Genomic DNA, 27,328 nt, shown 5'->3' with positions numbered 1-27,328 from the left:
TTGGCCCCCCCAAACAACAAAAACTACTAGTAATAGTGCTAGTAAATCACATGACATAAATTACTATGAAATTACAGTACCTTGGTGTTACATCTATAAGCCAGATTTTCAGGCATCTACTCTGTGTGCGTTTTGACCGCAGACACAGCCCACACAGGCAGGTCTCAGCCAGGCTGACCACCACGGCAAATTTGGGGTATAATTGCAACTGTATTAGCACATCTGGTTTTGAAACAACAGTGAATCCGGTTCAGTTTCCACCCTGAACAGCTTTATCCATATCCCTTAAAGCTATGGGTAATACATCTTAATGACACTCTTTCAGGCACAGTTTCTATCCTAAACCTTTTAAAATACAGCTGGTTGCAGGCGTGTTTATCTTTTAGCTCTCCCAAACATTTCCCCTTTTTCAACCCTAAACTATTCTGAAAGATTTCCAAAACCTGCCAGGAAGAGTTTGTCCCTCTCCAGGCTCTGTCTCTGTTTCTGGATTTCAGAAATTTTGTCCTAACTCAAATCCAAATTGCACAGTGTGTTTCTGAAAATATTGGAATGATTGAGGGTGCTGAGAGAGATCACTTGGTATTTGATAGAGCTCAAAGGATGAAGAGCTGCGTCGAGAATTTGGCGACAGGAAGGCTGAAGCTTTTCACTTATCACAGAGCCACGAGACAGGAAAAAAAATGATTTGGAGGCGAACCAAAATTTCCCCATAGTTTTTAATCTCAAAAAACTCCACCATTTAAGTAAAAAATGCATTAAATTGGAATTTTGTACTCCCAGCTGGGTCCAGACACAAAATCCTCAGAAAACAGGTACCCCTCTGAAAGGGTTTGGCATCGTCCCTGGATCCGAACCTTTTTGCCCAGGTGCAGAACAGTCTGTCTCCCACCAGCATTGGCTCTCCTGGAAGGACAGCCCAGGGCTGTGCAAACATTTCTTGGGTCACCCACTTTGTTGCAGCACGTGCCCTACTTAGAGGTTTCTGTAAAATGAAATTGCAAAGACGGAGGTTTTATGCTGAGCTCTTGCTGGTGGCCCCTGCAAGTGGGAACTGCAGCCTCCAGCCCTTTTCAAAGCACAATTGTGCCCCAGATGGACTGAAATAAAATGAAATAAAACAGATCACGATAAATTACTCATCTGAAGACCTCCTCGCTGATATCTGATTACGCTCTTGCTGATAATACTATTTGTTTAGGGAATTTATTTTGCTGAATAATCAGTAAATAACCAGGGTCTGGGGTGCAGAAGAAGAGGGCACATCCTCCTTCCCATGAGCCTGGGGACATGTGCGGGCCTTGCCTGCTCCCCCAAACCTGCTAAATGGGCTCGTGGAGAGGGTCTGGGAGAGGGATGGACCATGGGATGGAGGATCTGGAGGGAGGATGCCGGGGGAGGCAGCGTGCAGCTGCCTGCGCTGAGGAGCAGGTTGGTCGCAGCAGTGAAACAGCACAAAGGCGACTGCAGCTGGGAAATTTGTGATGCCAGGTTTACGGGCATGAGCCATCGCCTGTCTCGTTTGGGGCAAAATAAGGGCAAAAGCATAGAAAGGCACTTATGAGCAGTCAAGGTTTGCACCAGCTCCGGGCGTCTGAAAGGCTGAGGATGAGTCTCATGGAAGTGATCCCCTCACTCGCAACTCACGCGGGCGCACAGGAGAGATCGTAAATGAGTGGGTTTGTATGAGACTTGGTAGGAGAGGGGGGAAAAAAAAAACAGTATGAAAGGAATTTAACAGCTGCAACGAGCCCAAATGGTTGCACAGGAAAATCCCCTGTCAACGGCAAACGGTTTGCCTTTAATGAGAATGCAGGACATGCGCCAGTAGGCTGCTAATTCTTTGTGCAAAATCCTACCGATAATTGCTACACGTGTACCTTGCCTTTGTCTCCCATGGAAGTGGGATTTTTTAGTTTTTTTTTTTCCTTTGGAGCTGAAATTAAAAACAATTTATTAGAGAATAATTAATGCCAAAGTGCCAGGGGATCACTGTGTTTGCAAGAACAAGAGTGAGTCACCAGTAAATTGGTAGTTGTTCAGAGCTGGGGAAAGAGATTTGGGAAGGGATTCAAGGGATCAGCCGAAGCTTTTCTGGCACCTACTTCCTCAGTCAAATCATTAATTTTTGTTAATCCTTTGTAAAAATCTGGTGATTTGGGAACAAAATTTTAGAAGTATTTCAGTACTGCTTTAGGAGGCCAAATCCTATTACTGGATAATGGGACTTTGGCCTCCCAGGAGCAGAGACGCTTTGGAAGATGTGGGTTTATATGGGGGTTTCTTCTCCTTCCGTTATTGGATTAAAACCAACCCCACTCTTAATCCCACACTGGGAACTGTGTAAGCAGGGAGCTATACCAGTCTGGAAGCCAACTGGGGCATAAAACCCCAGTTATCATTCCTGCAGCTGATGGTCAGGCTGTACTTTTGGGTTATTCCCGTGGCTCTTGGCTGTCCTGGCTCACGCCGTGTCCCCAGCGTTGCTGTGGGGCTGTCAGATGGGGCAGCCTGGCTCAAGGTGATGCCCCAAGGATCTCCCTGCTCAGAGACATTCCCAAAAAAACGCAGTCCAGGAGCACCGGGATTTCAGAGGTGTTTTGGTAGAGGGGAAAAGCTCTGGTTTAAAACCAAGTTGTATTTGTGGGAACTAAGATTGGTTTTCAAGTGTTTTTCAGGCCACTTGCCCCGAGGACAGTTACAAACAAACCCAAGAAAATTGTTTTGAAGAAAGAAACAAAACAGGGAAGAAAAAAGGAGTGCTTAAAGCTGCCAGCAGGGGCTTGGTGCACTGGACTGCAATTTCCTGCCATTGCCCCCCCATCACCCCTATTTTTAATTACAAGCAGTCAAACTGTAAAGACCTTAATGGACATCTTAATTATTGCATTAAAGTTTGAAATGGAAGATTCCTCATTATGTGCCATGCAGTAGGTCACGGCTGCAATAAACGGTGATATTTTGCTTATTACGGCGCTGGGTGCCCTTTGCAGAGCAGTGGTGTCTTTGGGGCATGTCCCAGCCCCAGGGAGCTGGCAGGTGGATGTTAGATCAGGTGTCTGCTGTGAGAGCATCTGTTTTCAAGGCGAAAGTTATCAGTGAGAAGTGCTCTTTGCTGTTTCTTTTCTCCTCCAAATAGTGCTACTTTTCTCCTGCGTTTCGCTTTCCATCTGCTCGAACGTGTTTATTGATTTAGTGTTACACGAACTGCAATAAACCAGTGCCCTTCCAAGGCTCTAGGGCCAGCTATTGAAAATGCCCCAAACGATGTAAACACAAACTGATCCATTATTTCCAACCCACAGCAGCAACATAATGTACCTGTAATTAATCAGCCTCTAAGCCCAGGCGCAGGTTCCCGATCCCCTTCGCACCGTACCCACCCCTGCTTGCTCAGGCCAGGCTGGAAAGCTGGGATCCAGCCTGGCAGGTGGGGTAGCCCTGGGACCCAGACAATTTTAGGAACGTGGCAGAGCTCGTTCTTTTCTCTCGGGCTTTACACTGTTGCAGGATACCACGAAGAAGAACGGGGCAGGTTTTAAGGTAGGGCTGTCACTTCTTAGAGCTTTCCAGGTCAAAATAGCTGAAGTGTGTATGTCAGAGGCTGTCTATGCCTTTATAAGAGATGCAAAAGGACAGGAAAAGTTGAGGATAACTTGCATTCTGCTAAATTATCTTCAGCGTTGTTTTCATACCACAAAGTTTCATGTTGTCTCTTTCTGAGCACATTGAGGAGAAAATCAGTGGGCTCTGCAGTCCTTAAGGATATTTTCTTGATTACATGACCCTACAGATGAGGTTTTAAAATTCCTTTAGTGGCTATTTCTCCTTTTAAAATGCACTCCCAAACTTTTGCTTGCCCCTACCCCACACTAATTGTACAATTGCCAAAGAGGGAAAGCGAATGCCGGGACAGCAGGTCCTGGGGCTCCCCAGTGCAGGCTCCAGTGGTGAGAGCCTCCAGCCAGGGCTGCTCCCCAGTGGGGCCAGGCTCTGCTCGCTGCCCAGCTGTTCCAGCTGTACCAACCGTGCCAGCTCTGCCAGCTGAACCATCCGTGCCATCCATAACCATCCGTGCCAGCTGTGCCAGCCGCGCCAGCTGTGCCAGGGCCAGGCTCAGCAGCTCTCGCCCGTCCAAGAGCTGCCACATCCCAAATCTCACAGCTCCCTCTGTTGGCATCTGTTCGAACCTATCAGCGAGGATGCAAAAAAAGTTGGCACTGTATTATTTATTTTTTTTAACACAATCTGCAGGTGGAAGGTGATCTGCCTGCCAGGGCACACCCCACCTAAGCGGGGACTCATTTCATTCGTGTTATTACCCTAAAGACTGACACCAGACCGTGCCTCCTGATGCTGTAGTGACCACAGCTCTGCTGAAGGCAGCTTTTCAGTCATTTTTCCCAAATAAGTGAGATGTAGCTGGAATTGCTCTGAGTTCCAACATACGAGTATATCCAAGGATGCTGTGAAAATCTGGCAGCCCAGATATTCTCCCAGCACAGCCTCCCCGTCCTCTCTCATCAGCCCTAAGGAGTTAATCACACTAAATATACTTGAACTCTGTCTGTCCTTTACTGATCATGCAAATTAGCACCTCTTATTCGAAGGAAAATCAGATAGTGTGCAAATGATTCGCTGCCTTTATTTTTTTCAGGTCCTTCTGTAGCAAAACCTCTCAGACAGCAAGCTTTGGCAAGGTTGCTTAAACAAATAGTACAGCTATGTAAAATGGTTTCAATACTTCGCCAAAGAGGGACGAATATAATGAAACCTAAGTCTCAAATGTACTTCAAATATTGAACTTATCAGCCAGTTTACAGAGACAGATAATGTGGACAACCCACCAAGGGGTTAGCTGGATTTACAGAGGAGGCACAGACAGCAATGCTGATTTTCTTCTAAAGTTCTCAGTTCCACATTTCCCAGCTTGCAGAGCCAAGGGGTGGCCAAGCCACCTGGTTCGAAGGGGAGTGATTTAAACTGATCAACCCTTCCACAAGAAATGGTGCAACCAGCAAAGAGAACAAGAATTCACTCCCTGTGCTCCTGACCTGCAACGCTGAACGGCCAGGGAAGATGCTAAAAAACAAAAACAAAAAAAAACAACATTTTTTTTTCTATATCGCTATAGAAAAACTGTGCAAACAATCTGCTCGGACTGGATAAGAGACGAGGCTGGAAGAGATGTCTGCATGGCCTTGTGTCTCCTTGGCAAGGCTGGTTTGCAGTCGCTGTGCGTGCCCTCCCCATTTTACCTGCTGATTTTAAGAGGGTTCCCAGCAGCGTTGGCGTGTCCCAGCTCTGCAGCACCCCAGATACAGGGTGGTACCCATGGCAGCAACCAGACTTTTAGAGAAAAAAGCACACAAGGAGAAAAAAATACTTTCTTAACTGTCTGGCCCCTTATCAGGCCACACTGATCCTATATTCTCTTCTGAAGACATCTTTACCTCTTAATACCCCCAAATAAGTAGCTCAGCTTAGTTTAGTGGCACTCACAAAACCAGATATTCAGAAAATTCACACGGCTCCAACATATCTCCCAAGAAGAAATTTGGGCAAAACAAAAGGAGAAGGAGGAGATAATATATTTTTTTTAAGGACAATGAAGCTGAACTTATAACTTTCCTGCACAGCGAGGTCCCTTGGGAAATCTGCTCCCAAGTCTCAGCTGAAGTTTTCTGGTGAGCACCAGAGAAATCAAAGAGATCCTTTCAGGCTGCAAGCAAGGGGTGGGAGGAAAAGCAATGAATTGCTTTAATATGAAATGTCACATTTAAAATAGATCCTACAAAACCAGAAACTGTAGGCTGGCAAATCCTTCCCTTCCAGAAATACTGCGGGTTTTGGTGGGAGTACCACTCAAAATAAGCATGCAGAATCAGGCCTCAAGTACATAAAATATAGAATTTGGTACTTAAATTTAAAAATATTTATAAATAACTTAAGACATTCAGGCTCAGAGGTGTGTACAGCCAAGTATTCCCCTCTGACATGGGGAACTGCAGAGATCCACGTCCAGTGCCACGGATCCCCAATGCAGAAATTTGCTTTACGCTTAATGTAGAAATGACACCTGCCCATTTCAGGCTCTTTGGAAAATCTCCTGCACCCCTTTGAGAGCACACGGAGGACACGTCTAATCAAGCAGAAAGCATTTGGGAGTATAGATCCATAGCACAGAACGTGACCTGCTCTTCCTATCCATTCACAGCATATGGCAAAACAGCTCCCGAGGGATTCCTCGGCTGCACCCGCACCGCCAGGTCAGCCCAGCCAAGCCTGAACACGGGCTCTCTGCTGTCACGTTGGAGGTGGTCCACCTTGGCTCAGGGCTGGAGTAAAGCGACCTGAGAGAGGAGGGAGCCCTTGAGCTCTGCCCTTGAGCAAAGATGGGCTCAGTTGGTTTGAGTGATCCGCTCTGTGATCTCCTGGCTCAGCTCAAGCGTGGTGAAGGCAGTATTGATGCAACCTCAAGCCCCTGGGTCCACAGTAGACATCCAGCCAGAAATCCTTGCTTCCCCTGAAGGGAAGCCTTGAATCCATCTCACAACCCATTCTCTTGTACAACTGGCTCGTACCCGCCGTGCAGACTGCAAAACGAAGGCACGCGAGGGAGGGTTAAGGTCAGAGGTACATTCGTTTGGATGATTCCTTCCATGTAGTTCCGAGGACACGTGTCGCGTGGCAGCCCAAGAGCCGGCCACCCTCCCTGTGGTCATGGGATGGCAGAGCCTGGAGGGACCCGCTCCCAGCACGGCGAAGCAGCTCCCTGCAGTGAGTGACTGCTCCAGGGTGGAGCGTGCAAACCACGGCCCCCTTTGCAGACACGCCGGGTGAGCCTCTTTGGCCACGTGGATATTTGTCCAGCAGACACAGACTGGGGCAAACCGCTCACATGGGCCATGTCCTCACTGGAGATGCTGAGCTGGATGGCTCTACAGGCCACCAGCTTGCCCTGAGCAAAAATGAACTCTAGATGTCTTTTCTCCCATGGGCTTCATTTGGACCCATTCCCTACTTGGTCTCAGTACATCTTTTAAACACCTAAAAGAAAATAAAATGTTCTTTGGCACTTGTGCGACACCGACACACAGACGTGACCCTCTCCTGTCCTCTGGCTGCTCGCTGGGCTCATCTCTACAGGTCCACATACGCAGAGTCCGTGTCCACTCTCTGGGCCTCTCCGAACACGAGGAACGCACAGAGGCCAACGCTGTTAACGGCAGCCACCAGGTTGAAAACAGAAGTCCAGGAGCCAGTCGTTTCAATCAGGTAGCCAGCCAAGTACACGCAAACGACACCTGGGATGGGAGGGAAGAGGAAGAAATGCAAAGGCTCTGGGGCCAGATCCTGCCCGCCTGCGAGGAGAGGACTCCTGGGCAAGGATGAGCTGCAGGAGGGTACCTTACCTAGGAGGGCTCCACCCGTATTCCCAACACCTGGAAGGAAAAGAAAGAAACTGTGTATTCGGAGCCCACAGACATGAGTGGCTGCATCCGGGCTCCCACCCGCCCCCAACTCTGCGTGCACAGCTGAATTCCTCACTGGTGGTGGGGACAACCGACACTGGTCCTCACCCTCGCCCCGCGGCGCAGGTAAGCATCCCGCAGCCTGAAAGGCACGTGGGTGCAGTTACGGCCCCGGGCAACGGCAGGTGTATCGCCAGGGGAAACTGAGGCAGCAGATCTGGAGCAGGCACTGCAGAGAGCTGCTGCTGCCCAGACCTCAGCGCCAACGACCGCGTGCCCCACCACCTGTGAGCACAACCGAGACCCCATGGGAATCCCAAACCCTGCGGGAATCTGGAACCCCGTGGGAATCCTCACCGAACAGTAAGCCAGCACACGACGGGGCCAGATCCTGGACGTTCACTGAAATGCCACTGGTGAGAAACAGAGAGGGGAAAACGGCTGTTTGAATGGAGCGTGACTGCTTTTCCATCGCTTACGCAGAGTTCAGCTAGTCAAAAAGGAAGGGATCCCAGAAAATAAACGGCACTGTCGGGAGAAAGCAGGGAAGAGGCTGAGCGCGAAGCAGCACTGGAGAGTGCCAGGAGGAAAAGAATTCAACTCAAAGCCTTCAGAGGGGTCAAAATGCAATTCCCCTCCTTCATCTCCCTAATACCCACCTGGTCCAACGTGCCCTCCAGTACACCCAGCCTTTCCCCACGCTAGATGTTGGCTGGATCACTTCCAACCCGGAGGGCACGAAACCCCACCGGCCTCGCAGGGAGGATGGAGCTCAGACAAGCACCAGTGCTCGCTCTGACCATCACGGCAGAGGCACCTCCCCCGAAATGCCAAGCGTGGGATGAGCGCCGAGGCCACAGCTGACGTTATCGCGGCCGTTACCTGTGGTTAAAGGTCTGGAGCCCGACGGCGGCGGAGGCGAACACGATCGCTTTGCAAAAACTGGAGGTCTGGCCCAGGCACAGAGCAAAAACACTTGAGATGCCGGAGCCAACGACCTGGAAGAAAGGGAAAATTAAATACCACAGCATGTTTTCTGTAAGAAAGCAACTCCTTTCACAGACCAACTGTTCCCTTTTACAACTTGTCGTAGGCACCAGGTGCTTCTCGAGTCTTTTGTTTCCCCTCCGTGTCCTGCCTTTCTGTGTCAGAGGGATGTCCGGAGGGATGTGATGCTGTGGAGCAGGGAGGGTACGCTGTGCTCTCACCCGGCGTTTCTATTCCTGCTCATCCTCATATTGCTATTTCCTCAGTATCTAAGGGGTCATCTGGAGTGACAGCGTATGGTTGGCCTTTGCCCGTGAAAGAAAACCTCTTTGGAGCACGCACAAATCTCTGTGCTCAACGTCACTCTTGGTCCATGATCTGTTCCTCGGACAAGGTTTTCCTCTAGATTTCACTTCCCATACGCACTGATCACCAGCCTGTCTGCAAAGCTACGGACCCTTTCCTCTTTCCACCTAAAACCACCAACCCAGCTCCATAGGAGGTCTCATCTGCCGTGCAAGCAGGAGCTCAAGTGTCATTCCCGTGGCTTCAGCTCTCTTACCTGCATGAACTTACGAATGGTGATGGTTTTGTACCCTGGAAGAGAAAGGAGAGTTGCAGTTAAGCACAGCTTGCCAGGTCTCCTTGTTCAGATGGCCAGGAGACCAGAGGGGAAGTGGATTTCAGATGGCCAGATTTCATCTCCGGGTGAATATCACAACTGCGATCGAAGGGAGCCCCAAACACATGGATGGGATTTGGACCCTGCAATATTTATCCCACTTTCGTATCAGAACCTCACATTGTCTATTTGCTGGGTCTTCTCCCTACCAACAAGCCCACCTCCTCCACCCAGATGCCCCTTCTACATCATGTAAAATAAGAGCTGAGGAAAAGCCAAAAGAGCGCTTACCCTGGTTGATTAAATGATCAGACAGAAATCCACTGAACAAGCTTGTTGGAATTGCAACCAGCCACGGGACTACATTAAACACCCAACCCTGAAAGGGAGCAAAAATCAAGAGAGGTTTGCTGTCAGAGCTGAGTTTGTTTCCAAATATCTTATCTGATAGCCTGTGATATCTCTAGAAAGGGAAAAAAAATGAAGTGGTCAGTGATTGCAAGATCTCTGCCCACTTTGCACAAGAAGCTCCCAGCTACACCCCCCACCACTCCAAAGCCTGTAAGGTGGCAGGTGCAGCACGGGGCTGTGGCATTCGGTAGGTTTGTTGTTTTTCCTTCTGCCCCGGTGATCCCGCATCCAGCAGGGAGGCAGAAAGCTCCGTCTGCTCTGGGAAAAGAGGGATTAAACGTGGCAAAGTTTACTGTTGAGCAAGGTGATGTGGCAGAGAGCCACGGAGCCCTGGAAAGCAAGCTGTAGGTTCTGCTCTGCCCCGTGGGTCATCAGTCAAGCTGTCAGCAAAATTTCCAACATCAGCTTTGACCTCATTAGCAGCGTTGCCGTGAAGCTGAGGGAACATAGCTGGATTTTCTAATGCCAGGATTAGGTAACATTACGGGCAGTAACATACTTTGGCCTATTTTCAATTAAGTGAGCTTGCTACAGTTGTAATCACAGATGATTACTGGTCATCTGGATTACAGCTGCTCAGAGGCGTTTCGGTGCCCAGATCCCAGGAGCTGAAATCAGTGCGGGTTGGGCCAGGTTTCATGTCATCTGGTTGAACCTACCCATCCATCCATCATCCTCCACATCTCCCCCTTCGCTCCGAGCCCGTCATCCCGTGGAGGCATCCCTCCCTTCCCCACCTGGCTTCAGGATGCTCGGGAGGGCTGAATAATCTTGAGTTTCAACAACCCTGTTTCAGCTGCTCCTGGAAATGGTTCCGGGGTCCATCTGCATCTTTCAGAGCCTTTGAAACTTTGGGTCTTGATCACTTTTGAAAATGTCACCCCATAGGGCTTGTGGGGTGATATCTCTGATGTCTGTTAATACCAGCTGGGGTTACTCAGCGAGTCAATCCCAAGACAGCGAAGCCACCCTTGTCTCCTCCCTACAGCCCATCACCCTGAGCGACGTGAGCCAACGCCCTCACACACAGAATCACAGAATCACAGAATGTCAGGGATTGGAAGGGACCTCAAAGGATCATCTAGTCCAATTCCCCTGCCTGATTCCATCACCTCCATCCAGGTGGGCTGCAGGCAGCTGCATGGGCAGCGGTGAAGGCAGCTCACCTGCAGAAAAGGACTTTGACCAGTAGGTGACACAGGTTTCCCACATTCAGGATTATCGTCCCTCCTTTAAAATCCAGCATCCTCAAGCCCGGTTTTATCAAAATGTAGGAAGTGCTTATCAGATGCAGGAACACTATATAGAGCATCTTACATAAGGACACCATGATATAATGCTCAACAGATGGTAAATTACTGCTGCACAAGCACATTACTCGAGGTGCACAGATCTTGTCACAACAATATGTTTGCTGGTTTAATACATGATTTTAATATAAATATCAAGTATGCCATAATACGCCTTACACGTGTAATGTGAAAAGGCATTTGTAAGCAGCTCTGGAAACTATAAAAACCTAACAAACCTATCGTGGGAAAGATTGAGTTTCTGAGAAGGTCAAAACACCAGCTCTGATCCCAGATGAGTATTGCCCAGGTTTCTGAAAAACGGGAACATCATTTGTGCTGAGGAGAAAGAAGCTTTTAGAGTATCTTTGAAGTCCACCTTATTAATGGTAATTATCATTTTCACAGGCAGGTCTGAGCTACACAATGTGAGTACAGTTAAATATCCCATGAAAACCCAGGAGTGAATGGGTTGATGGTCATTTGCAACAGCATAATGTCATGAGCTCTGTGCTGTTTGAAAATTATCCTTCCCTCAGAAGAAAAGCAGTCTAAAAAACCAAATATAACCCTCTCTTCCCCACCTGGACGGTGTCTCAGCTCTGCCTCACGTCTTTATCCCTAAACAAGCAACCAGAAACCAGCCTCTGCCTCCCTGCAGGGAGGATGCTTGCTTCCATCTCCAAACGCACGTGCAGGGGAGTCACGGCTCCGAACCCCGCAGGGAAGCCTCCCACCTCCCTCTGCCTCCCAGCCTGCTCTCACCAAGCCCCTCTGCCATCATCTTCCTCCCTAACCAACCCATTTCAGCCCGTGCCCAGCACAGCCTCATTTGCACGGAGACCAGCAATGCCAGTGTCTCGGAGCCAACTCACCTTTGACTCCGGGAAAGTTTCCTTAAAGAAAGTTGGCAGCCAGGAAAGGAGAGTGAAGAAGGTGCTGGCGGTGGAAAGCTGAGCGACGATGACAGCCCTGAAAACACACAGCGGGGAGGAAATAATGGGGAGCAACGGGTTACACTGGGTGGGAAACGGGCACTCAAGCAACCCAATATTTCAGTTCCCGGTCTATAAATAAATCCCTCGCAGTGCTGCAATGGCTTCCTGAGATTTTTTTTCACAGATAACTGCTCCTTTTGGCATGCCACTCGCCGCGTCGTTCCTTCGCTGCCCTCAGCCCCTGGATTCAGGAGAGGTTAATTGCAGTGGCGACCGTGCGAGCGCGTTTCCCACCCATCCCTTCCAGCGCTGCAGGAGCTGTCCTGCTCCAAGAGGTGTTGTTTGGGGTTTTCTAGGGATTTGTTATCAGCAGATGCTCCACGGTTATTCAAGGCCAGAATGGGCTTGCTGCCCTGCAGCCCCATCGCCCTCCTGCTCGATTTAAACAACGCTCAGCAACACGCTTGGATGAGCTTCAGTACCAAATGCAGAATCCCAACGAAAAAAAGGCTATTAAAAAGATGTTTTGTTGGCAATGAGAACACAGCCTGTGCCACTCAGCATCCCTGAGCAGCACTTCTTAGGAGCCCGTTATGAGCAGCATTTTTATCAAGACTGGTGGAGTCTCCACTCCAGAGGAGCACACGACCCACGCAGGGAACAGCCTGCGAAGGAGGATTTGCCAGTAACATCCAAGCCTGCCATCCTCTGGACAGAGCATAAACCACCTTTTGTCAAGCTTATCTTTTTAGTTCTTTATTTATATAGAAGGGATTAGAAAACCCGGTCGTGTTTCCCAAATATATAAACAAGTGGATAAAATACATGTAGGGAGAAGAAATGAGCAGAGAGGAGAAAAAGCCCTCGGAAGGAGGGTGCCCCCCGGCCCTGCCGACGCTCGAGGCCACCGCAGCTGCCTACCATATCGGCGGCTTCTTAAACAGCTGCTTCCAGGGAACTTTGGTCTGCTTGGATATCGAGAGGCCTCTCATTAAATAATCTATGGGGAGGATGAGTTCTGCAGGGAAGGAAGCATACAAAGGAAAGCTCTGATCAGTAACTTTCTGTGCAGCTGGAGGGAGCCCTGGGAGACCGCTATACAACTACCTTTAATCTCCTTCTAACTCATTTTTTGGCTATACCAGCACTCAATGCTCTTGAAAACACGTTGTTAATGTTGACAAAGTTTTTCCACTGCACCCACCACTTCCCCATCCAGCCACCTTCGCTCTTTTGTTATATCTCATTATAATTAAACAAAAATCCCTTAGCCAAGGACCAGGTTTGGACTTTGTGCAGCACCAGGATCCTGATGGGCAGAGCACCTACACACCACACTCACACTAGTTACGCTGTAGCCAGGTGCAATGGTTTCCCCATGTGTGGTATTACTCCCAGGCAGTTATTTGGAAAGAGATATTCCAGATTAACTGGTTTTTAAAAGCTCTATGGGTAGATGCTCTTAGTTTGGAATAAGTATCTTGCCCTGCTTTAGCTTAATCCACTTTGAAGATCATGCTCTGCTTGGTGTTTTCACTGGTGCTTAAGAGTACTGACGAGTCAGATCAGGCTCTCGAGAGCAACATAATCCAGCGTGGGACTTGAAATAGGAAATCTGCAATGCAAGAGCTCAAAACCTTGTTTCTGGGTTTAGCATCTCGGGTAAGACACAGCGTGTATTACAGAAGAACAAAAGGTCTTTGTGTAAAACCATAGAAACACGGGAGATTTGCAGAAATAACGGGGAGGTACCACTCGGGTCCCCAGGGATGCAGGTGGCTGGACTCACCTTTCTCGCTCAGGAGGTACTTGCAGGTGCAGTAAACCCAGAGCAAAGTGAGCAAACCAGAGAAGTAGAAAACGCTCTCCCAGCCATACCAGTCCAGGAGGAGAGATCCTGCACCGCCGATCACCAGTGTCCTGCAAGAAAAGCCGCGCTCGGATTTACAGGTCTGGCCACAAGCGTTCGGACCGCACGCATCAACGGGAGATGCTGCGTGGGGTGGATGCTGTGGGTCACTAAATACACTTAAAAGAGCTGTCAGTCACTGTGCTGCCTGCCTGGCCAGTCGCCCCGTGACTCTGCAACCTGTCCTGCTCCCTGTGTGGCATCTCAGGATCCTCAGCCAGGCAGGAGAAACCATTAAGGGACCTCGTGCTTGCCTGCCCCACACCGAAACATGCTCGTCGAGGAAAGAAAATGAGGCTGCTGGTGTGCAGAAAGTATCTCAGAGAACGGATAAATCAGCAAAAGAAATGAGTACACTGGAAAGCTGGTAAATGCAGTGATATTTCTATTTGGCTTTTAAGCCACCCTTCCGTTTAGAAAGGAAATCCTCATGGAGATCAGCAGAGATGGGGAAGTTATATTATCCCTGTCTATCAGGGAGGACAAGTGACCAGTTTCGGCCCGACCCCTGCTCTTCCTACTGAATCAGGCTGTTTCCCATAGTAATTAAATGTTGCAAACACTCTTCAAAGTCTGCCTTGAAAAGAAAGGAAAAAAAATACGTAAATCCTTGACATGCACGACAGCAACTGCCTGAGGCTTCCTCAGCTGCAGCCGGTATCCTCAAGGACCCAGGAATCCACATGTACTTTGGGCTGCGAGTTTTGCCTCCAACTATTTAATGGCGTTTCATCACGTACGGTGTCCAGAGACTGTCACTCGCTTCTCAAAGCCTTTTGAACTTACCCGAACTGCGAGCCAGTCCCCACTGTGCTGTAGGTGAAGGCTCGCTCGCTCTCCCGCACCTTCTGGGACAGCAGGCTGGCCAGCGACGGGAAGTACACCCCTGCGAGCAACGGGAGCAGGGCAGGGAGCAGTCAGGCTCCTGTGCCCTCGTCAGCAAATCAAAAGCAAATTTAAAAGATCCAGCAGGAGCTAAACGTCGAGACGAGGCAACAAGAGCTTTGGTGAATTCAAAATAGAATCATAGAATCATAGAATGGTTAGGGCTGGAAGGGACCTTCAAAGGTCATCTAGTCCAACCCCCCTGCAAGGAACAGGGATATCTCCAACTAGATCAGGTTGCTCAGGGCCTCGTCCAACCTGGCCTTGAACGTCTCCAGGGATGGAGCATCCACCACCTCTCTGGGCAACCTGTTCCAGTGTTCTACAACTCTCATGGTAAAAAATTTTTTCCTAATATCCAACCTGAATCTACCAATATCCAGCCTGAATCTACCTGAAATAGGGGTATAATGATATAATGAAATTAATCCATGGCGATGGATCCTCAATGAAATAAGTGGATCCATCGCCATGAAAGATCTGTTTGTGTCTTCTCCGTGATCCCGTTTCATTGTCACCACTACTGTAAATCCATCAGTGCCAATGCACTTATCCCAGCGGTTCTCCAGTACTGCAGCTCGGCAAGAGGGAAAGAAAATCATCTGGAATTATCCAAAAGTTTTGGCAACGACTAGTTTTTCCCGAGTGCTTTGAAGGAGTTTTAAAATGTGGAAAATCAAACAGGAGCAGAGATTTCAGAAGCCAGCAGCCCTTGTCTGGCAGAGAGATTTCTACAGGGGAACAACTTGTCAGTGACTTTCTCTAGAAACGACACTTTTTTTATTCCCATGGAAGTTCCGGATGCAGAGGCGGTTTCGAGGCAGAGGATTGCTCGAACACGCAGGAGAAGGGCTCATGCACTGCAAACCACGCCACTCGTGTCTGAATTTACTGCACACGACTCCTCATGCAAGGAAGCCCCTGGGCAGACAGACACACAGACACGCTCAGGACAGGGGTCTCACCTTGCAGCAACCCCATGAGGAACCTGGAGGAGGTCATAAAAACGAGATGGGCAGAGGTGACGTGGGTGAGCAGCGGGGTGAGGACTGTGAGGAACCCCCAGGCTGATGCCGAGAGGAGGAGGACTTTCTCACCTCCTATTCTGGAAGACAAAAAACACGTTATGAAAAACGAGCCGAGGGCAAAAGGGCAAAGCCTCCCAGTCAAGACTCAAGTGTTCTTCCCAGTTTAGCCTGTTTTTAAGAGCAACTGTTCAGTCAGACCTGTTCTTCTCCTTTTACATATGTCTTTATCCCTCTGGGGAGTAGGATCAACAGCTCTGATTCCTCCATCATTCCCAGCACCCCTGGAGCAGGCAGTGAGCAGGTGGCACCGGCATCACTCTCACCAGGACACTGGCCAACCACACCACCCATCCCACTCCAGCACACCACCGCACCGATGCACTCAGGTCTCTGATGGAGGGGAAGCCCAAGCTGCTGTCACCGTTCTGCTTTTCTTAACCAGTGACAGTGTTTCCTCTCCCATCTGCTCTTTTGCATCAGCCCTGCCTCTTAATATCTGGGTTTTCTGCAGGCATTTGCTTGCAAACTATTAAAGAACATAATTAAATAGCGCAGTGCACTGCATGGATAATGCACTCCTTCCAGGCATGTGTTCCCCACAAAAGATTTCATAGGAAAACCCTCCTCGCTAAGAACAGGGTGGCTGGGGAAAGGAGCTCGAGCAGGTAATTACTCAGATCTTTCCTTGCAGCTAGCTGGGGTAGCTGGTTTTTAATTGATATGATAAAACGGAGACACTTGGTTTTCCCAAACATGATGGAAACTGCGATGAGGGCTGGCTTGTGAAATGATTGTGTGAGAATATAAGGTGGAAAAACTGAAGGTGCTGAACTGAAAACGAAGACAGACTACGCAGATCAAACAGAAAAAAAGCTGTGTTCCTTGCAAAAAGAAAATATTTTCTTCTTGTGGTTAGTGGCTGCAGCTATAAACTCTTCCAAATGGCTGTCCAGCACCACTGGGATTAAGCTGTTTGTAAATGGACAAATAAACCTCCTGGTGAGCAGCAGCTATGAACTATGCAAAGAGCATCAGCATTTATCACTTCTCTAGAATAAAGTTTGCTTTAGACCCTCTATTTCTTTCCTCAGCTTAACATGTAAGCTTGTGAGTTTGCTTTTTTTATTCCAGTTACTGAACCAGTGCTAAAAACCACCTCCATCAGAAAAAATATGCTGGTGTAAAAGTTCTCTTCACTGTTTGCTGGTGAAAAAAAAACCTGTGTTGGTCTAAATGCCCATTAATGTGACTGTTGAGCTCTGCCCACAGCTGTTCTGCAGGAACTGTCGAAGCAGTAACGGTCACGTAGACATTCCTGTGTTTGCTGGGGATTTTGCCTGTGCAAACTCCTTCAGTGCACGCTGCCCTAGAACCATGGGGCCAATTTTAAGAAGCATGGTGCCGACTTTAAGACCCAGAGATCTAATCGGACAGTCAAAACTGGATGTGTCTTCTCTGAATCAGAGCTACAGACCCCGAGCGAGGCTGATGGAGAGACCTCAACTGCTTTCAGAGCAACCTGCAGTGCCCCATAAAGCTTCACCCTTCCACCCCATCACTGTCCCAGCGTGAAACTTGGCACAGCCACTGTCAACTCTTGAACTGAGAGGTCAAAACAAAGCTCAGTGTCATTAAAAAAGCCCGAGCAGAGGAAAACATGAGATTAATTTCCAGTACTGGTCACTGATATGTCCTCCAATAATCTGCGTCAAGCAGTAGCCCCAGAAGAAGCTGCTGAGCACGATGCCGGACTGCTTCTTGTCCCAGTCGAAGTGGGTGCTGAGGGCGACGGCGCAGATGGGCACGGTGACGCGGGCGCAGTACAGCAGGCACGTCCCCAGCAGCAGCATCACCGTCCAGACGCGGGACTCGGGCCTGCAAGGACGGAGAGGAAGACGTGGGAAGGGCAGATGGAACGGTCTGCCTGGGAGATCCACCCACAGCGAGGACTTACAGGTCAGACTGGTTTGCTTGAAAGCCAAAACAAGTCTGTCTCGATAGAACAAAGCTCAGCGCAATCGCCCCGTGGCACAGCGGTTCTGACACAGAGCGTATCGCATCTGGTGACTTCCATGAATGATGCTAACTTGCATCCCAAACACTGTTTGACCCCAGCAGCAAAATAATGTCTGTCCATAGGCTGCAAGGTGGAACAGGCTGCTCGGGCATCGCTGACTGCAGATGGAGGGAAAGACAGGGGGGAAACTGGTTCGTTTGCTTTTTTCCCCCCAAACAAAAGCTTTAGAAACTGTTCTTTAAAAGATAAGCCTAATAAAGGAAAGGTCAGTGCATGAGGTTGGAAGCATTTGCATGAGACACACCGTCTTGGTAGCAAACAATTGTTATTTGGCATTCCTACCCATTCCCCAAGGGAGGTGGCATGTGTCTCACCCTTCAGGAGGTGATGATGGAGGAGATGAGGAGGGAGATGGAGGAATTCTTTAGTCAGAGACAAGACATGATGGGGCTGAATAGCCCCAGAGAGGAGCAAGATAATCCAGCCTGGCCTGATAAGAAGTTTAAGATAATATTCGTAACAATATGTTAACAGAATATATTTTTTGGTACATGAGTCCTCAGCTCCAAGAAAAGTGCTCCTGCAGAAGATACAGGCTGGAAATAAATTGGAAGGCAATTTTTCTCTGCTCCAAGTCAGCAACGTGCTTGTGGAGGAGAGACCCACACTTTGCAGCCAACTTCAAGCCCCCCGGGTGTAGGTGAACTCCTCCACCTTCCCGCAGCCCCCCTGACATCAGCCTGGGTGCCCCTCGGCCCGTGAATTACAGAGTTAAAAGCTCAGTGAGAACACCCACAGTTGGTGCGGTTTGTATTTGGTTATTTTTGTGCCCAGAGCACAAAGCACTGAGCAAACAGACTCTCTCTGCTCCAGAGGTGACTGGGGAAGTCAGTGTACTGGGGCATTAACCTCTGTGCTTTCCACCCTACTAAACATACCCACCTTCTGCACGGGAAACAACCCAGGTCACTTTTCATATTGTAATGAGCATTTATTTCTCTGTACTGGGATGATGACAAATGCAGGTTAATCCCACACAGCACAAACCCATTTATAAACGTGTCAAACGACCCATCACGCAGGGAGGCAAAGGAACAATGAGAAGTAAAACACGCCGGGCAGCTGCTCCCGCTGGAGGTGAATTTATTGCTGTTTCCAGATAAGGCAGATAAGCAGCTCAGTGCCAACCTCTGGCACGAGGAACTGGCAGCGTTTCAGTTGGGGCTTCAAAGGTTGGAACCGTCGTTACTGTGCCCATGTACGAACGCACAAAACAACACAGGAACTGGAAAATCTCAGGTATCTTTGCTGCAAGGACAATTAACCAAGGGTTGACCTGCCTCAGCCATCTGAACTGGCCGATAACCGCTCCCAGAGTCCCTCCTGGGGTGATGCCAAGAGGAAGATGCTCAGCAATCATATCTTCACTTGCTGCAAAACCCAAGGTGATTTGTCCTTTTAATCACCTGCCCCAGCCAGCGCAGGCAGCCGCCGCTCCACCGCCTTCGGCTCGCAGCGGCACAGCCCAGTGAAACCAACGGCTCCCGAGCGCCGCACAGCGGGTCGGACCAACCCCAGTGGGATGGCATGGGCAGGAGTTCTGGGTACAAATCCCCCCCAGGAGGCAGAGGGCAGGTGGAGGGGTTAACTGGTGATGGAAAACGTTATGGATAGCCCTCAGGGGGGTGTCCCTAGTTAATCCGGGATCAGAGGGTCGCAGGTATAAGCGACCGACCCGCACCTGCCTCACCAGTGCTCCTGCACTCGCAGAAATGGGCTGTTGCCAGGCTGGAGCCAGAATCTCTCCCGTTATCCATAGTGGCACGGTGCTGATTAGTCTGAGCTGTTGAACCTGCAACAGTTGAGGTGACCGAGTAAAGCGCGGCAGCCTGCGATGTCTGCAGGTATTCCCTATTACTTAGCTGCCCAGACAGTTTTCTAATTTGTGCTCTTCTCCCCGAAGCAAAGAGAGGTTTTATGAGCTTTCTCACTGTCTGGAGCGGGGCTGAGCTCTGCCTCTTCTCTGCAGTTATTCCGATGAGCGCAGCAGCATGTAACAGGATATTAGATCGACTGGTTTTCCTCAGCCCTACACCCTGTACGGCTGTGCGAGGTTTAAAATGGAGAGAAAAAGTCCTGGGCAGCTCAACTAGTCTTTATTCTGCTTCTCTTTATAATATTGCCAAGGTCTGTTCCCTCCAGCAGGTGCCTGCAACTTGGAAAAGCAAAACCCACGTGTGGCAATGCCAGTGTCCAGGGAAGGTGGGGAGTACAGTTTGGTGCTAATGGATTGAACTCAAAAAAGCAAAGAGCAGGCTGCAGAGCAGCTCTGGTGTCAGGGCAGAGGGGCAGGAGGGGATGCTGTGAGCTCCCAGCCTTTCTTCTCACCCCAGGTGGGAAGAGTAACCCGAGCCCCCAGCCCCCACATCGGGGGCACACGAGGGGTTTGGGGGTGGCGGGGGGAGGCAGCCAGGCCTAAACTATCCAGGCAACAAGTCCGACCTGCCCCAGAGCAGGGCACAAAGTGCCACACGGCTCCCTGCAAACGCGAGGCACCATTGAAAGCCCAGCTCAGACACAGTGGGAAGGGTCTGCCAAGCAGAGACGTTCTCCCCACGAGCCTCCTCCCCAGCCGATGTTTTGACAAAACTCCGGTGAATTATTTTCTCTTGGCTTTTATTCTTTTTCAAAAGCACTAAATAAGTCTCTGGGTACGTGACACAGTCTCAATGCTCTCGTTGATTACTACTCCATTCTACACATTTATATTCTTTTCCTATATGTCTAAATGCATCAGTAGAGACTTATGCTCAAAACAAGCAGGGACTATAAAGACAGCTTCAGACTACCACTTGCTCCCTAGGTAGCATATTCAGCTAAGAAAATCCACTCAAATAATATGAGTGTCAAGTGTAATCACTAGCTGCCCACACCCACCTGGAAGCATGGCAAGAATTATTTCTCTGCAAGGACAATGATGTGCTTGCATCACAGGAAAGAGCTTTGTAAATGCATTTTCTCCTAATTATAGTTATCACAGAGGCTGCCGATGAGTCAACGTTCTGCTCAGTGCAAAACAACAACAGCAAAGGTTACAGGAGAAACCTTGGCTAGCACAAAGGGGAAAAATTAAAACTCTCCTTTGAAAACTAAGGAATAATAGCAAAACAAACAACAGTTTTGGTAGGCAACACCAGCCATCCAAGAAGTGGATCTTTACCAGTGTTAACAAATTAAATCTAATGGCTTCCCTGATGAGGGAGGAAGGGACAATCTGTGCTGGAGATAACCAAACTGAGTCAAAGCAGATCTAAACTGAAGGAAGTCACAGCCGTTGGTGTCATCGGTGTCACCATGCCTGTCTCTCTGGCCATGTGGACAGACCGAGCACCTCCTCACAGCCTGTGCCGGTCCTGGCCGACCCCTGGCTCCACGGGGCAGAAAGCTCTGCGAGAGCTCCAGACCATCAGCAGGTCAGTCACCGGAGCTTGTCTGGAGCCACCTAATCGACTTAATTGGGTGCCACATGGCAGCAGTCGCTCCTCACTGCCCCGACCTCTCATGCCTTTCTGCTCACCAGACACAGGCACTGCAGGTGCATCCCCTCTGCGTGTCGCCGAGACCCTCTCTACCAAGCAAAGCAGCCACGCAGCTAGAAAACACCTCCTGTTTCATAAACCTCCAACCACCACCCGAACAGACCATAATTAGCTCAAGCCCTAATGACTCTTCCTGGGTGGCTTTTTGTACAGCTGCAGCCCTATGTTTGAGCAGCCCTGCCATCCCTCGGTTCCCCTGCTCCACACGCAGCCCTGGGCACTGGGTGATCGCAGCTTTGCTTTGAAGCATCTAGTGCTTCCTCTGGGATCCAGCTCCCACCAACCAAATGAGTCCCCTGCTTCAGGCACGGTGGTTAAGATTGATTTTTAGGGATGCCTGAGAGCCCCAAAGGGGCAGAAGAACCAAGACAAGCTGTCCCGCGGTGGAAGGAGAGCCAGCAGCATAGGGTATCTTTATTTGCAGTGTGTTTTCCTGCTGAAAGAATTTCTCCGGTAGATGCCACAGAGCAAATATTTATTCAACTTTATTTCTCTTGACTTGCCTCACTCCTCTCCCCCCACTCCGCAGGTCTGTCTGTTTGCAGACACTGCAGGTCACTGTTCAAATGGACTTGCTGGAGTTCAGGCTATCAATTAGATTACAGTTTAGCATCCCCTTCGAGGCGTGAGTCTGGACCGTCAGGGATTTTCAGGTGGTAAGAGAGCTGTGTTAGACAGCGAGACTACGAACAGTCTGTCCCAGCAACAGCTCTTGGCCAGAAGCCACCTCTGAGGTTTGTGGGTGTTTTCCATAACTGGAATTGGAAGTGGGAGACAAACTGGGAGCTGCAGCTCCTGATCTGTGTTGGAGCAGCCAATGTGGGCGCAGGTATCATTGGTAGGACACACCACCCACCCTCAGGGCATCTCTACCTCAGTTCCCTTCTCTAAAAAGAGACTAAAAAATAGCTCTGTGGGACATGCACGGAGCCACCTCCGGTGCTCCAGCCCACTCGCTTGTCCCAGCCGCCAGCAGTGGACACTCACCCACCCCTGCAAGAGCCCCAGAGCAGGTGGGGATGAGCCCCTGGGGTGGCACCAAGCTCCAAACCAAGGGCACCCAGCACCCAAACACAAGGCCACCTCCCGGGGGGACACCCCAGCGTGGGCAGCCGGTGCCCGCGGTCGCCCCGCGCCTCCCGGTTCTCCTCCCGTGACCCGTTCCCAGCCCCGTGGGAGCATCCCCCTTCAAAAACCTCTTTTCCAGCCTACCTGCCTACGGCATTAATTTACAGTAACCTCCAACACGGCCACAGCCTGACCAACGTGGCACGAACACAGCAGTCGTGCCAGACACTCCTGTGCGAGAAGATAATACTCAGGTAGATATTTTTAGCCCGGTTTGACAGTCCTCTCACTTCTCTCTCTTTGTTTTTCTCAACAACAATTTCTCCTTCCCTTGAAAATCTATCACGCTTGTCGAGAGAGGGATTTTTTCCCCCACACACACTCCTTGTCGCGCTGCAGACGGGCTCCAAGCTAATGATTTGTCGCTGTCAAAAAGTGGCTTTGGGGTTTAGAGGAGGGTTTTTTTTACCAATTCACTAGCTAACAGCCAACGAGAGCAGCGCAGAGGACACAAGGCTTTTTTTCCTTGGAAAGCTGCTGGTTTCCTGTCAGCCTCCCGTGCACAAACTCCTTCCGCAGAGCTGCAGATGGCAACAAAGTGGTGCTCAGCAAGCACGGCTCTGGGTTTATTCCCTCTCTTCTTTCCTTGCTTTCGGCAAAAGCAAAGATGAAATCAGATTGCGACAGCTCGTACGAGCTGGAAATAGTTGTTTAGTCCATGTGGAGGAAGGAGGTGGGAAAACGTAATCATAAAGCACACGCGTGCTTTGCACGCTGATCTAAGGGCACGCATGGCTCAGCCAGGAACGAAACGCGTGTCTTGCTTACATTTTCCACGTGAAAAAAGTTCAGAGGTCATGATTAAAACCAGGGTGAGGAACTTGTACAATAAAAAACCCAACCACCAAAAAAAAACCCCAACAAACAACTAAAGCTGAAACATTACGTTAACAAAAGATCAGGGCACAGCTCAGCAAAACAATGTGACCATTGACTCGGGGCAAAGAGTGCAGTCAGGTGACTGGAGACCAGCTTCTGGCCCATGGTACAACTCCTTTTATCTCTGGAGTTTAAAGAAACTGCTATAATAATCCCTTGTCTTCAGGTGTAGCCAGAGGCTGGGAGATGCAGAGTGGTTTCAAAAGTCATTCGCTTCCCGGACACGCTGACTTTTCCACGCTGTGTTTCTCTCCTGGAGGCACCATCCAAAATGTGATCCTCATGTCTACGGGTGGATCTGCCCACAACTTTTTGTGCAACCTTCAGCAATAGATTTCTCAGTGCTTTGGTCTTCTCTCAATTAAACCAGAGATGCTAAAACACATCTACTGCCTGATGGGTCCTGCTCGGCATTTTAACATCTCCAGAAAAAAAGTGCTATCTAAACGTCCAGATGTGCTACATAAACAGGAGGGCTTTTTAAGTCTCAAACAGAAACCCCCAAGTGTTGCTCTTAGAAGAGCAAGAGAAGACACGTGATAGTGGAGCCATTGGAAACCTGCAGAAAAGTTTGGGAAAGGCGGCCAGAGAGCCAGGATAAAACGTAGGGCAAGAACAGTGGAAGAGGAAGGAAAAGGCAGCTGAAAAAAAGGGACGACAAAAGAAGAAGCAGCATGAAAAAAGATGGAAAAATAAACCTGCCAAGAAAAGTGTTTATCTCTCCTTGCACTGATGGTGGAGACTGATCTTGGAAGGCTGCCTGGCATGTCTTTTGTTGGAGGATGAAAGGAGAACCCATGTCACTTCCCCGACTGATAAAACCTTGCCCCATGGCAATAACTCATTACTTAGAAGTGGTGAGAGCTGTTTATTTGCGTAGCCTGTTCGAAAACTGGCCACTGAATTGACTTGAAACCATGCAATGAGGTATTTTATACAACTCAACCAACCTGCTTGCGTGATCTGGTGGATCACTCCCCTCTTCTGCTCCCCCCTTCCCGTTCCCAGCCTCCACCTGTCCTGTTCACTTAAAGCCTCTATAAAGCCTCCCCAAACAAGGGCTGCGACCACGACCACGCGTGAGTGCCTATACCAAACAACAGGGAGGTGATCTCAGCTTCTGTGATTTACTGCAACAGAGATAATGATCTGATTGGAGTTAAGGTTATCCTGCTGCTCCTTGGCATTAACTGGATTCTTTCAATTACTAGCAGCACTTGAGATGGTCAGAATCACTTCAAAACACGTCTGTCTTGACCAACAGACTGTCTTCTTTTGTTTTGGAAAGTGTTATCGATGGATTGCATTTTTTAAAGAGATTTGGTGAACTGGAGAGTTCGTTCTGGCCAAACGTATTTAATTTTTTTCTAGAGGAAAAACATCTAAATGGAAACTTTGCTTCACGAAAATATGGCACAGGGATCTTCCTCTCCCACCACTCCCATTTCACAAAGACTTTGGGAAAAGCTAAAAAGGGGGAGACACACAGAAGGAATTTTCCTAACTGCTTTTGGGGAAAGAATCTGCAAATTTTAAGCAACCCTGGTGCCAAGGGTCTGCTTTTGAGACATACTCCCTTACTCCTGAGATGAGTGTGGGTTTGATTAAACTTCCAGTTCCCTGATTGCAGGATCCCATACTCCCTTGGGACAGCAGTTTAAAGGTGGCTATCGACCTGCTGCCACTGCAGGAAGCGATTGATGATAAACCTCAACTTCTCCAGCGGCTAAAGCTTTAGTTCCTCTTTGTGGCAGCATTAAACCCAACCAAATTTCAAAAGCACAGGGGCAACACGGTGGAGTCCAGGGGATCCCAGTTTGGAAAAGCCTCTGACCATCACTTCCAGCTGCCACACAGCACTTCTGGATCATCATCTCACCCCTCCTTGGCTGGGAGAAGCAGCAGATCCTGAGGTGGAGGTGCTGGATGACTTTCCCAAGGCAGCAGAGGAGCAGCGCTGCTCCAGGTATCCCAGCTCGCTCCCTGGTTCGTAGCCTCTGCTCCAAACACAGGAGCACCCTGCGTTTGCGTCCGCCCTTACTGTTAAAATGGTCACTCTGGGCTTACTAGTACTTTTAAGTATTTTAATTCCTTAACTGGAAGAATAGTTCACACTGTCCAGCTGCTGCTGCCCAACTACTATTCCAGACTTTATCTTAATTAATCGCTATCACCAGTACAAACATCCCTGCTGGAACACTTCGATAAGAACCTCCTAGCGGTTTCAGGCGTGTTTAAATAACTGACTACAGGCCACAAATAAACTCAGTAGACTTTTTTTCCCCCCTGCGTTTCCCCCTTTCCTCTACCGTCCCTGTTGGAGCCCGGCGCAGCGGGACAGCGGGGACTGCCCAGGGTGGTGGGACCGTGTCCCCCGGTACCGTCCTCCCGCACCCCCGGAGGGCAGCGCCGGGGCCGGGGAGAGGAGGGTCTCGGACCGGCGGAACGCCGGCCGCTGTCCGGGGTGGGGGAGAGCACCGGGCACCTCCCGAAACCGCCTCTCCGGTGGAGGCTGCCTGACCCCCTCCATCCCGGAGCTGCGTCTTTTCCAGGAGCTGCATGAGGAGGTGACGGAGAGGGGCTCGGCTGAGCTCGCCCGAGGCTGCGGCGGGGCCCGGGGCCGGGAGGGGTCCGGCCGGGGGATGCGGGGCGAGGGGGTCCCGGGCGAGCGCCGCAAGCAGGCGAGCGGCTTTCCCGGGAGCGGGTCCAGCCTTACCTGGACCAGTACGGGTCCCCGCCGCCATCCCTCCTCATGCCGTCGTGCTGCGCGGCCCGCGGGCCGTGCTCGGCGCTGCACACCGGCGCATTCCGGCCGCCGCCACCCGCGGCCATGCGGGCAGCGCCTTCCGCCTCCGCCGGCTCACATCGCGGCGGCCGCCGGCTCCCTGCCCCCGCCGCGCCGCGGCCACGTGTCAGCGCCTCCCGCCGCCCCGTTCCGGGAAGTCCCGCCGGCCGGGGGCGGGCGGGGTCCCGCCCGGGTACCCGGTCCCCGGGCAGCCTCGAACCCGCGGTACCGGGAGGGTGCCCGGCCCACGGTGAGGGAGGTGGGGTGGTCGTTTCCTCCATCCGTCACCCACAAACTGGTGGGTTTTTTCTCTTTTTCTATTTTTTCTGCTCCTCCTCCGGTAAATACTTAGACTTCCATCAGCAAAACCGAGCGGGGTCAACAGATCTTCCAAGGTCCCTTCCAATCCAAACCATTTTGGGATGCTGTGAAGGGACTAAACACAGTCTGTCCTCTCCTTCCGACACCTGCAAAGCGCAACATCGCAGGTGCTGTTGGTGAGACAGTCCTCTGCTCCTCCAGCTTTTATAGGTTTGCCAGCAGAAAAGTCTCTGTCTCTGCTTTTTAAAGATTAGGACCGAATATGATGTTCTCATCCAAAGAATGTAAGGAAAAAGTAAATAGGAAGCAGTATTGTTGTAGCTTGATTTAACTCTGCTGGATAGAGCTGTTGCCTTTGCTGTAAGTATCTGAGAGAGATAATCAGACTCCTTTATGGAAACGGATAATTAAAATGATGGTTATCTGAGGCCAAAACAAGAGGACTCGTGACTCACTTCAGGAATAGGAAGGAGCAGGCGGAGGAGCTTTAAGACACTGTTCAGGTGATGCTCTGACCGATAGCAGCTTGGATGCAGGCACGGCAAAACTTCAGGTCAGGAAAGGATGGAGGAGCTCACACAGCCTGGCCAAGGTCGTGCACAGCCTTTGGGAAAGGTACCGGAGCTTCTGGGCTGCACCAAAAAGTACAGGGAGCAGGTGCAGGGCAGGCATCTCCCATCTGCTACTCCTGCAGCCAGCAGCCTGTAAATTCTCACTGAAATTAAGCCTGTAGCAGACTAGCGTTTAGCTAACTCACCCATTCTTCTCCTAATGGGAATACTTTGCAGGTCCCTGAAGAGCAGTCAGCTACTTAAATCAAGAGAGGTAAAGTATTATGGAGCTAAACCTTCGAAAGCGAAATAGCAAAAGGTTCCTCACACTTACTGAGACAACTCCAGGAGGAGGAGGTCACCAAGGCTGATAAAAAAAAAAAAATAAAGAGATCTCCCCCAGAAGGCCTGTGGCACAGTCACACATGGTTGCATAGACCTGCTACGAACAGAGAAAACAAATTCAACAAACTTTGGTACAAGGGGAAACTGAGAGGAACTGTG

The 27,328-nt window shown here is 50.0% G+C and overlaps 1 protein-coding gene across 1 annotated transcript; it reads right to left on the bottom strand.

The window, feature by feature from the left end:
- Positions 1-7,143: 7,143 nt before the first annotated feature.
- SLC17A9 (solute carrier family 17 member 9) lies at positions 7,144-25,999 on the bottom strand. The gene is made up of 13 exons (XM_086623028.1): positions 25,884-25,999; positions 17,222-17,419; positions 15,482-15,621; positions 14,418-14,517; positions 13,512-13,642; positions 12,644-12,740; positions 11,660-11,756; positions 9,376-9,463; positions 9,025-9,059; positions 8,358-8,473; positions 7,833-7,888; positions 7,416-7,445; positions 7,144-7,307 (listed from the first exon to the last, which is right to left on the bottom strand). The coding sequence occupies exons 1-13, from the start codon at positions 25,997-25,999 to the stop codon at positions 7,144-7,146; spliced, it is 1,368 nt and encodes a 455-aa protein (XP_086479154.1).
- Between the last annotated feature and the right edge of the window lie 1,329 nt (positions 26,000-27,328).

Source organism: Tauraco erythrolophus, chromosome 18 (genome assembly GCF_009769465.1).
Source record: "Tauraco erythrolophus isolate bTauEry1 chromosome 18, bTauEry1.pri, whole genome shotgun sequence".
In the NCBI taxonomy this organism is placed as follows: domain Eukaryota; kingdom Metazoa; phylum Chordata; class Aves; order Musophagiformes; family Musophagidae; genus Tauraco; species Tauraco erythrolophus.
This window is presented reverse-complemented; position numbering and strand designations above follow the sequence as displayed.